Source organism: Lampetra fluviatilis, chromosome 5, assembly GCF_964198595.1.
Source record: "Lampetra fluviatilis chromosome 5, kcLamFluv1.1, whole genome shotgun sequence".
NCBI lineage: Eukaryota > Metazoa > Chordata > Hyperoartia > Petromyzontiformes > Petromyzontidae > Lampetra > Lampetra fluviatilis.
The window spans coordinates 3,668,432-3,680,761 of NC_136279.1; the positions used below are offsets into that span (position 1 = coordinate 3,668,432).

General features: G+C 49.6%; 1 protein-coding gene across 4 annotated transcripts in view; it reads right to left on the reverse strand.

Moving 5' to 3' along the window:
• LOC144932431 (synaptotagmin-2-like) overlaps nt 1–12,330 on the reverse strand; it is a 302,182-nt gene that overhangs the window by 40,298 nt on the left and 249,554 nt on the right. For all 4 annotated transcript variants that reach the window (XM_078856484.1, XM_078856486.1, XM_078856488.1 and 1 more), the window contains 2 exons: nt 11,535–11,702; nt 7,882–8,049 (listed from right to left, as the gene is read on the reverse strand). In XM_078856484.1, the coding sequence (XP_078712610.1) occupies nt 7,882–8,049; nt 11,535–11,702 (336 nt within the window). The remainder of the gene's footprint in view (nt 1–7,881; nt 8,050–11,534; nt 11,703–12,330) is intronic.

Here is a 12,330-nt window from a genome sequence, read left to right on the forward strand (position 1 = left end):
TGTTAAAGCACCCGGGATAAAGTTGCGCCATTGATCAGCGCCGCTCACGGACGGACGCTCGCAGAGTGCAATCATTTGCGTGCGGCACAATTTGTAAAAAAAAAAAATTGTGTGTCGATAAGAACAACTGATGAGGCAGCGGGTGTACGTCCAAATTGTCCGTGCGCAAAGCCCACCACAAATGCGGGACATGCATTGTTGGGTCACACAATCACACGGGGACCCATAATTGCGGCTGCAAATATTAATTCTCCACATCACCACCGCCGATTTGGGTCGCGCCATCGTTAGAAGTGCTTGACTCACGATAGGAGAGAAGCCAAGACTGAAGGACAGGTTTGCGGGTTGACGACAATCATTGTTTGCTAGAGTGCGCTCCAATATGCCGGGGCCATTTCAGGACGCTCTACATCCTCACATCTCATCGTCTCAACACGTTTTGAAAGGGCAACTCCCCCCCCCGCCTCCTCCTCTCTCTCCCGCCAGTGGCAGCTGCCCCTGTGTGCATCACGACGTGAAACTCGGCGCCTGGGACCGCAATCGGGCATTGGTCTGCCGGCAGGGGGCGATGACTGTGATGCGTTATCCCAATCCAGCAAACGTGCGGGTCCATAATACAAGCGTCCGCTTCGTGGGAAAGTCAACAGCAGTCGTCCGTTGGAGAGACTGACTCTCTGCCGTGGGAACCTAGAACACCGGGGCAGGATCGCCAACACAGATGAGAACTACCCACACTGCCAGGCAGTGGCTTTGGCTTGACATTTGAATTGACTTGCTATCATCGAGTCTTTGCTGTATACCCTGCGAGGCAGCCGAGCAATAAAGTATTTGTAAATGTCAAACAGCAAAATCTCGGTTGTAAAATCCCACGGACGTTTACAGTTAAAATGCCGTCGAGTTTATGGCCACTGGAGGAAAGAGTCCTGGGCCGTGGCGGTTAGCGCACTGAGCGTGTTCCTTCCCTGGCCACGTCCAACATCGGTGGCGAGTGAAATCTCAACCAGTCCCGGCCTCCCCCACACTTAATCGTCCCACACAGACCAGCGTAGTGAAGTATGGTCAAACAACACCCATGATCAACACAGCAGTGGATTGACAAAGGGCTGTACGTTCTTCTTCTTATTGATTAAAGTAGGATTTGTAATTAGTATAAAGGATCAATATATGCTAAACTACTAAATGTAGTATTACTCGCAGCCATTCACGATCACAGAGCTCTATCACAGTGTTCACAGAGATCTTTTACAGTGATCACTATTCACTAGCACAGCACACGTAGTAAAAACCCGCCAAACCCTTGTAACGAAATCTATTGAAGCAATATGCATATATAGATCATTCAAAAAGCATCCACCCCAACTAAGAAAAAAAATATCTGAGTGGTGTCGGGTGAGTGTCAGGTGAGTGGTGGCTGGTGAGTGCTGAGTGCGAGCGTCTAATGGGTGGCTGGTGAGTGGTGAGGGTCACGCGAGTGGTGAGTGTCTGGTGAATGTTTGCTGTGGGTCAGGCGTGTGAGGTGACTTGTCACGTGACAACGGCCTCCAGTAGCCAATGACCAAACGTCAATTAATTATTGTGAAATATCACTAGTACATTACCAACTATTAATAGCAAAGTCTCTAGAAAATAAGGGTGCAGCCATGCAATTGCTTTTTCACATCACCGCTGTGGAAGAGACTTTGGAGCGTATTTTGGCTTACTATTCCACAATACCCAAAGCCTTTTCTACCAAAAAGTCCATCCAGTCATAAAAAAGTAAATCAAGGTGCCCCCCGCCACTACTGAAACGGCGATTGGTTGCTATTTAATTCTCTTAATTATTAGCCCTGAGCTAGCAGCGGACACTCCACATTCCCATTGCAAGGAGATGCGTTTGCGGCAATCCGATGCCCGCCCGCCGCTGATGGACAGCCGCGTAATGGTGCACAGGTCGCTGGAATAGACGTTGCTGGGAGTGAGAGAGAGTAACCGAATAGATACATATCAATGAGGGTAAATGGACATCATTGTAATATATTACACTAAGAAATGACTGAAAGTCACTTCAATAGATCTGTCAGAAAGCGAATGGCGGTCGCTTTATCTGCTTGAGAGTAAATTAAGTAAAAAAAAAAAGATTTCCTAGAGCCTCCGTGCTCAAGCAGGCACGGATGCAGAGCTAATCTGTGTCGGTGGGTTCTGAGCCAGTGGTGAAGAGTCCACATTCCTATGACGGGATTAGTACGTCCGTTATAAATGGGCCGTGTTGACTACCTACAAAATTGTGCTGATGTTATCAACCGCGAAACAAACCCGCAACATTCGTCGACGGCGTTGCCTTGCGACGCACAACTATTTAATAGGCCGACGTTCCGGGCAAAGGCCCTTCTTGACAGCAGACAGAGAGAAAGAGAGGGAGAGGGAGTGCGGGAAGCGAGATTGACCAACTTATAATTGGCAAGGCAGTTTTCTCAACTTCCTGTTTAATTACCAACCGTGGATATAAGAATGAGCTGAGCCAATACCCGGCGACGAGTTAAATTGGCAATCAGTCGAGTGCTATGACCGCAGCAGGAGCACTTGGCTCTGAGCGGCAATCACCGTACGATTTCAAAAAAACGTAGCAATTTCGCAGGTTCTGTCTTTCTTCGCGGCGCCCGGTCAGCGCGAACGACGTTTGCCATCTGGCAGACCGCGCGACGGAACATTTTCATCATTTCAGCCCACGCCGATCCGTGTACACAGCATTTGTAACAATGGCCTGGTGTTGCGAAAGCTTTGATTGGTAATTTTCGCGCAAATTACCGTCGATTTCTCAACGCCCCCACGCACACGTGCCAGCTCTTGAACGTGGTGGGAACGTGCGAGGAGTTTGTGCCGTGCCTCCGCCGCTCGGCGATTCCTAAAGTGGCCCCGTGCGTTTACCTCCTGCCGGGCGCCATTGTCAGTGTGCCGTCGTCACATCACCCCTCACATCTGTTCCCAATTATAAGGTAGCAGGGATGCAAGAAGGAACATTCACCAGACACATTTCATAACAATAACCGTTGTATATTTAGCCGGCTGGCGGTGGCTGCGAGCGCCTGTAACCCAGCGCTTGCGGAGGCGACGGTTGGTGGATCACGCAGGGATGTTTCGAAATTCCCTTCCCGTGGGCTTTGAGATACGAAAACATGACTTTGCCACGAGAAGGCGGTTATAGCAAATATGCGGAGTCCACCTGTTACATCTGTATGATGATGGTGTGCTGTCACTTTGCACGCATTGGTTTTCTCCAGAGCATCCGGTTTCCTTCCAGATGTAAACTCTCATTAATTAGCCGATAGCACCTTAATATATAGAGGACCACAGAGCTTGCGGGTGGCAGGGAGGGCAACGTTGTACTTTTTCAGAATGATTACGCTTGCAACGTTTCGGTTATTTCCCTTTCGAGAATGTTCACGTGTGGGAATCCGCAGAAACGAGAGGATATCCTTCTAAACATTCTTACCGCGAGGTAGTCAAACCCTACCGGCCATTCTGATAGCGACTGGCCTTGTCACAGTCCTGACAGTCGGGAGTCTCGCACGCAATAATCTTTGCGGCGATCCATGAATCCTCCTTCAAGAGGGCAGGATTCAACGAGCCAGGCATTGGGACGCTCCCTTGCGAAGGGAGCCACACGATTTGCTTGTTAGTTACGACAAAGGACAGTTCCTATTTATCATTCAGGTAGCGGGGCCGTTTGACAGTTACAATTCGAGCCTCGTTTTCGACAGCTCCTTCTTGCACACGGCTGTCACATTAATAAAATTTGGGCTGCTCTCTCTTAAAAAAAAAACACAACAAACACCACTGCTATTAATCGACCATCACATGACAGTGTGAAATAGCAGAGTGTGGGCTTCTTCATCAGTGTCAAGCAGTTTGCCTGAGAGGTTCTAATGTGCACGTGTGTCCCCGCAGTGCAAATTCACTCCCGACATGCGCACGCACACAAAGATCCCCCGTATAGCCTCTAACAGACGGTTGGGACAAGTGCTGCTAGCGAGCACCTATGAAGGCCGGCACGTCACACGAAGTGGGTGCGTGGCTAGCACCACGCCTGGCCGCCCCAGTCTCCCTGGTGGGTGATGTTTACACATCGCACCAGGTACTCATTTGAGGCTGATTCGATCCAGGGGAGGTTCCGGTGTTCGCTGCTGTTATTGGCCGCGAGCGCGAATCGATCTCGGGTCACCAGGTTCGTAGCGCACTCCGCTAACCGCTTCGCTGCCGCTCCCCACGTCGCATGCGCACGCGCACACAAACGCAGAGATGCAAATTCGTACGCGCGCACAAATACGACGGCGCCCCTTTAATCCCAGCAAGACTCTTGATACCCACGGCTGCTATTTAGCCAGGCACGTCGTTACGAGGGCCAGGACCATGGGTGGCTGCCTCCGTGACGAGCGCTGACGCTCGCACAATGCACCAGGTGGGAGGCTCACAACAAGCTCTGAAACCACTTTCCGGTGATGATATCAGTGCATCTGATTCACTGGGCTCGTAGTGCAATTCGCTGACCACCTGTGTAGATGTTTTACTCGTCAAACCGACAACGAATGCTAACACGCGTGCGCTACAAGTGCACTCGATGAACATTGGAAAAATACAATTTAAAAAATAACAATTAGTTACGGCAGATAGTTTTGTTACTGCGACACTTATTTAATGAAGGAGAGCCTCACAAAGTCTCACGACTCTTTTTTTCAGAAGGGTCCTGCAAAGTTGTTTGGAGTAGGAGGGCGACGAGGCTCCGTGGGTTACCGGCTGAGTCGTTTGCAGATCTTTCCTTTCAGCATTGCGATATTTTGGCCAGTACGAGCTACGTTGTATTTTTTATTACATTTTTTAAATCTATCATCCATGGGAGGAAATCAGTGAATGCAGAGGAAACCCACGCAGGACACGGGGTAGAAAATACAAACTCCACGCGGAATTGGTGCCCGAGTGAGGATTAAAGCCCAGGCACTTCTTGCTGGGAGAAATTGGTGCTAAAGCTGCGCCACTCTGCACACCCAATAATGCCTGAGCGACCTTTACTTACTCAGCAAAACCTCGATTCAGTGCCACGACACTTTTTTTTCAGGAGATGCTAGAGATGCTTGGCCAATTTCCTCTTTGAGTATCTTAGTGCGTGGAAATGCAATTCGGAGTAAAGATACAGAGACAAAGACTGCACAACAGCGATCTTTTATAGACTCTCAAGGGGAGTGGTGATAGCGAGCAGCTCACTGAAGGCTGGCCAAGAGCCCAACGGGTGGGGGGTGATAAAAGCTACGCATGGCTGGGTCGACACCATACCATGTACTCATTTAAGGCTGGGTTGACCTAGGGGAGGCCCACATCGGGTTCGGGTTGTCGTATACGACCGATGGCGTGCACGGCCAGGAATCGAACATTGCTCTCTGTGACCATAATGCAATGCACGAACCAATATAAGATCGCCAAATATCCCGCTTGTAGCGATATAGTTTGTTGGGGGCCGAGTGCTGTGAGTGAGCACCTATGAAGGCGAGCGCAGTAGATGAAAGTGCTGATGTGTTCAGCACCACAGACAGCTGCATTTGCTTCCCCAGTGCTCCGATGCTGATGCAGCACACCAAGTACCCATTTCGGGCTGTGTCAACATCGAGGGGACCAGGACAGCTTCGGATACCACGTGCAGTCGATAGAATGAATGGACCTCGAATTAAACGCAGGTCACTGTGACCATAATGCAGAGCGTGAACCACAAGGATATAATACACACGCGCGCGCGCACATCGCTAACGGAACTTTAAGCCGATGTAATTGTGCCCAATGTGACTCCATTCCAAGAGCGACGTAGCAATTGAACAAAGTCTGGGGAAGATGGGAGGGGGGACACTCGGCTCGGCTATTATTCTGCGTTGAACATTTCCCCGTTCTCAGAACAGAAGTGAGGAAGAACGGTTCCTTCCATCCTCCGCTGAAATGGGCTACAAATGTGGAGGCTTTGTTACACGGCTTCAGCTGCACCAACGTGTACCGTTGAATATGCACATTTGCGTACACCCATGCAACGCACATTATCAACCCTGAAGGAGATAAAACCCAATTAAAATTAAATTAAAATAATATTTGCCCACTTGCAAACAAGAGGATGTTTAAAGTCTGACTGAAGTCTGAACCTTTTGTATTATTTTTAGCTCGGCGTTTGTTTATCCGGGTTGTTAAATAAATATCCAAACGTAGACATAAATAACAAGTGAATTAGCTTTGAAGATGATCCTGAATTGGCCACGCAACATAAAAGGATGGTGGAATAAAATCACCATGTATTTAGTTGATGATTTACTCCTCGCAGCTGGCAAACCGTTGATGCTGGCATAGAGGATGGGGAGTGAAGTGGAAACTGACGTTTCTGCTGGTTTTTTTTACTTGAAACACACACGCAACATACCAACCCCCCCCCCCTCAAAAAGGTCTAAATCGAGGTTCCACTGAAGACAAAATAATTTCAAACACCGTTATGTGCCTATATTTAATTGACTCTCAAAAGGAATTTGATTCAAGGGAACCTGAAGCAGACACCCTACCGCTCACATACATTGTGTTAATCAAATAACAAAAAATATGACTCATCGAAACAATTAGCAAATAATGAGCTGCTACACTAGGATTGCATAAACAATGTAAACATGCAACATTGGGCCAATGCTGGCACGTGGTTGGAACTGTTGGGCCTACGTTGGGCCAACGTTCAATGTTTACTGGGAAGAAAGGGGGCAAAATGTAATTCAGAAGAGGATGCGGATGCAGAGATATGCTCTGAGAAAAGATATTTACAGCAATATTAAAATATATTTCCTAAAATATATGGATTCAAATAGAGGCATAACCAAGCCAAATGAAGGCATATCAGCCATCTCGGATTTGCCGATGACTTATTCATCACGACAGACAATGAAAATGAATGACAGGAAATGCCTGAAGAACTTTGCAAAGAAGGCTAAGAAAGTTGTATTCCAACATAAATAAAACAAAAGCTGTGCACACAGAGAGCGAAGTGTACAGATCGAAGTACAATCATTGCTGAGAGGACCACGACTAGAAAAATACATCAGAGTATGTGTGTACCTAGGACAAAAATTAGAGAGGCAGATAAGGATCGATCAAAAATGTGGAAAACACGAGAGATGATACAGGAGCACGTTTTCCGTGCTTAAAAAAAAAAAACTCAACACTGTCGGTGCTGGAGACATTGGAACGTTTTTTGCCAAAAGCACCGGGCGATACAGAAGCAAATAAGTGGATGATGACACGGTTATTTTTTTTTATTTCCAAAGTGGCTGCTTACGTAACGGAACAAACACTTCTTCTCAAAATTGTTACGCGGTTGTGCGTAACACTCTCTGGCGGGGGGTGGGGGGATGGCTTAATTTCCCACCGGATCTGTCCGGGTCACTAATCATTACTCCATCCGGCACACCACATTCAGTATAGCTCTCACTATAGCTGTGGCAACTACTGGCCACGTGCCTGCTCCAGTTTAACGAGCGATCCGGGAAATATGAATGCATACTCTTTGGTTGTTTCGGTAAAGCCACGTAGGTGGAAATAAAAAGATAAGAATAAAAACAAATAAGAACATTTTAATAACTAAATTAAATCACGACGTTTCGGAAGCAACACACGCTTCCGTCATCAAGTGAATGCAGTTAATGAATGCCTATCACGATCCAAATGCACGCTTTCCATTGCAACGCAGGTATTAAATGACGTGCGTGCGTGCGTGCGTCTTTGTGTGCCTGGCATGAGCGCCGTGGTGACGTCAACCGCCACTTAGTGGCGAACGGCGTCTGCTGCTGCTGTTGCTGCTGTTGTGCGCGTCGTGTAGAGACGGCGAGCGCGACTCACCTCCTCTTTCTCGGCACTGACGAGGTCGCGCCACTCCTCGATGACGTGGCCCAGGTCGATGGTGTTCATGGGCACCTTCACCTCGCCGATGATGTCATGCTTGGAGAATCGGTCAAAGTCGTAGACGGCCATCACCAGGGTCTTGCCGCCCAGCTCCGAGTACGGCACCTGCACCACAGCGATAAGAGGGCCCCTCGGTGAGCCTCGCACACTGCGGGGGTCGCAAGCGCGCCCGCGTGCGCCGGGAGCTGATTTTAGTCTTTCGTTTGTTGTCCTTGCCCCGAGCTAACGATGAGCGCGGTTGGCTACGTACGGTGCGAAAGAAGTCCGGCACGCGTAATGTGCATGCTCGGGGTCATCGCAGCGCAATTTGTGGTTGTGTGGGCAGCAGCGTTGTGTTTGTTGTTGTTGACATGTTGAGTCAACCTCAGGGGGGCGGCAAGACGTGATTCAGAAGATGACCCCTGCCAAGGATGTGCAAAGTCAGGAGTTGAACCCGCTGACCTGTGTTCGATTCTCGGTCATGATTTGTAGTTTCACGTGCACACACAAAACGTGTTGTCTCCCCCGCGCCGATGTCTACATGACACCCCGGTCTGCCCCGTGACCTCCTGCCAGCGGGCGTTCGACACTTCACGTGGCCCTAAAGTGCACCTAGCCTGGCACAAGCGTCGCGGTGACGTCACCGACCACTTAGTGGCGAATTGCGGTTGCTGTTGTTGGTGATGTTGATGTTTACACGCCGCACCAGGTGCTCTCGTGACGCTGGGCTCGAGTGCGCCCAAGACCAGTATGGATGTTAGCCATGGCCAGGCATTGACCTTGGGCTGACAGGTTCGTGGTGCAGTGCGCTAAGCAGTGCGCTATCACGCGCACACAGGAGCACACTGAACACACGACGGATAAATTATTCAACACAATTCGCGATAAACCCCCGAGTATCAGTACTGGGGTGTAATTAAGACGCCATTACTGTGCGTGCACAACAAATACGTGCAGATCAAGGTGTCCGCAGAGTAAATGGGTGTTAGGCAATGGGAATCTCTGAGGGGCAGTAGCGTTGGTTGGTTGATCTTAGAACTAGGCCGCGAGTTACAATGTTTGAAAGAGAATGAACTGCTCAAATTTCAATCGAATTGGAGGAGACAACCCCCCCTTTAGACAATCACGCCTGACTTCCCCACCTCAACGATAGCGAGCCAACAAACGATCTGCAAACGAAAAGGGTTAAAATGTAGTCTTCCGTAAATAATGGGTGTCCATGAACGCTAACTTGTTGCGTAAATCAGTCGACGGACGTTTGTTTGTAGCCGTAGAGACACGGCAGTGCAATATTATCGCGCACAGAAACAATAACACTTGGGGAATTGCCTGAAAGAAACCCATACAGATGTATATAACAAAAAAATGTAACTTATTACGTTCTCGGGGCTATTACTCATATCTGATCCAGTACATATTGACAGAACATGACACAGCAAATTAAGTACACTTAGGATTATCTCTGCGGTCATTCATTCTGTCCGTTTTCTTTTTCTCCAAAGAGACTCAGAGGGGGGGGGGGGGGGCAAAGTGCCCTGCGCAGTGAAGCACAACTATGCAGTCGACTCAGACTCAAGGGGGGGGTGGGGGGGGGGGGGGGGGCGCCCACTGTTCACCGGCGGCTCCGTTAACGCGACGCCGCCACAATGATGAACCAAACGGGGACGAGCGGAACGAAGCCACGGCGGATTCCCGCCACGCTCGTTTTGTTGCGAGGGCGTCATCCCGCCCGCGCGCAACAACCGCAGGGCGCCCCCCCCTCCCCTCTCCACCACGTCTCCTTCCTAGCCCCTTTCTCCCACCCTCGGCGTCCGATTTACGACTTTTGGTGACGTGAAGGCCGCGACCGATCCGCGCGTGCGGGCGGTTTGCTAGGAGAGAGGCCACGTCGCCTGGTTGATAGTTTCCACAATGGATTCTCTCATTTCAGATGTGAGTCTCCACCGCGGTTTGATCGCTCTGTGGATGGCGCATCCAGCCACGCACCCACCCAATAAAAATGACAACAACAACAATAACGACAACCACGTGTGTCCATTAGCAAAGTGAAAGTCTGAGCGTCTCTCCTCTGCTATGACGTCCGTAATCGTACGACTCACAGATTCCCGATTGCCAGTTGAGTTGCACGCTGGATTTGACATTTTAGCTTCTTGAAGTTCGACAGCACATTTTACCCAACGGAATATGGGCCGAGCCACTTCTCACTCTACCGACTCCCCAACAAAACGTCGCTTGCTTCGTCCGTCAATATTTTAGACTCCTCGTGTGACGCTGCGGTGTTTTTGTTGTTTTGACTCTGTGTGTTCCGATTGCTTCGCTTCATTGCTGTCCGTGGTTTTGTTTCCTCGTTGATTTTTGGCATTTTTGGTGGACGAGGCCACTCTTGCTCCCCGAGACTCATTCTGGTCCCCTGACTTCTTCTCGATGAACTCAAAATTCGCACCCTGGAGGCATGATGAGCCGAGCTGGGCCCTCAACAGGATTTGAACCGCGAGCAAAGTAGTCCGTACGGCGTCGAAGGACGAACACAGCGTCGCGCGTTTGTGTTGCGTGTGACATTTTATATTCACTTGCACGTTGTTGGAGAGGTTCCGGGCTCCATTTCCAGGGTGGGGTAAGAGGGGAGGGTGGACAGGGGTGGAAGGGGGTAGGTGCAGAGAGAGGGGTAGACTTGGGGGGGGGGGGGGGGGGGAATGGAGCCCGGGGCGATAAAACGAATCCCACTTTTCATGGGAAGTTAACTGTGGTTGCCCTTTAAGAGTGACAGGCCCTGGCTCGGTAGGGGCTGTAAATGCACACGGGCATTTCCCCACGCTCATTTGAATGGAGCAAATGCACCGACTTCATTTTAACCTCCTTGAACGGAACGCCGTGCGCTTATGGCGGTGCCGTGGTTGGCACGTACGTGCCTATGCATGTATGCACGTGTGTTTGTTGAATTTCTCTCGCACCGTACGTAGTGCAACGTGCTCACGTTAACTACGAAGCAGGATATACTGGAGTGCATTCACTGGAAATAGTTCATATTCGTGACATGCTGATCATTGCCAATAACCTTGAAACCAGTATATGCCTTCTGGTTTGCCCATATCATTATTACGTAATGTCCTGGCAGAAATCTTAAGACTGATCGCGATAACCATTATATCATTACCCTGTTAAATAAGTGACATTTTAGATATCAGCATACCGCTTTAAGGTGTTCACTTCGTTTGAGTAAATGCCAATTCTTCACATTGTATGCATGTTTAACTTCTTTCGCACCGAACGTAGCCAACCGCTCTAATCGGAGGTCTCGGCGTTGCCCTCGGTGGAAGGCGTTGACGCGGGGAGCCCATGTCCAATTTCTCTCTCCTCTCTCTCTCGTAGCCCAGCAGCTGGGACCCTCTCGGCATCAGGGCCCCCCCCCCCCCCAGGTGCGGCTGCACAGCCCGGAACGCTCGATGTCTACGGCACTGCACTTCTGTGCGGCTACATCCTCATCAAACTGGCTCCCCTGCTGCTCGGCGTGGTCAACCTCCAGCTGATGTTAAGGGACACGGCCTGCTAGAAAGCCACCGCAGCAGAGAGTTTAGAGCCACGCGGCGCCGCGGGCGGGCGGACGGAGTCACCTTGAAGACGAAGCTCTCGTTGAACACGGGGTTGAGCGTCTTGCGGTGAACCTTGGTCTCGTACTTCTTCTTCTTGTCGGGCATGAGGAAGAGTTTCACGTAGGGATCCGAGGTGCCCCCCATGTCCAGAGCCGGCAGCTCGGCCGCTTGGATCACCCCGACCGTGAGCTGGCACGGGGAGAGGGAGGCAGAGAGGGACGGTGAGACAGGAGATGTCATGAACAGAGATGGAATCGAACCGGTCACCTTCCAATCGCAATTCCAGTTTACCAACCGTGACACCATGGCAGCCTCCCTCTGACCAGTGGACTCCCCGCTACCTTGTAGTATTTTTATTTCCCAACGGTGCACTGCGATCCCTGGGTGAATTTCAACTTATAAGACACCTTACAAATGTAAATGACTATCATTACCTGTCCAAGCAGAGGCTAACCCTAACCAGGCAAACCCTTGCTAAAAGGTCGGTGATATTATTTGTTTTTTTCGGTAAAGTCACGTAGATAGAAAAAGTAATTTAATAATGATAAAAGATTAAAAAAAACACGACGTTTCGATCGCAACACAAGCGGTCACCTTTTTTTCCTGATGACGACCGTTTGTATTTTTAATATTTTATTAGAAATGTATTTATTTATTTATACTTATCTTTTCTATCTACGTGATTTTCCCGAAAACAAACAAACAATGTGGATTTCTGCAGTCACAAAAGTTTTAAGTCAAAGGTCGGTGATGTTCATTTTCTATGATGGGCCTGAACCAGTGGTGGAAACTCCACATTACCATGGTCACGGGTCGG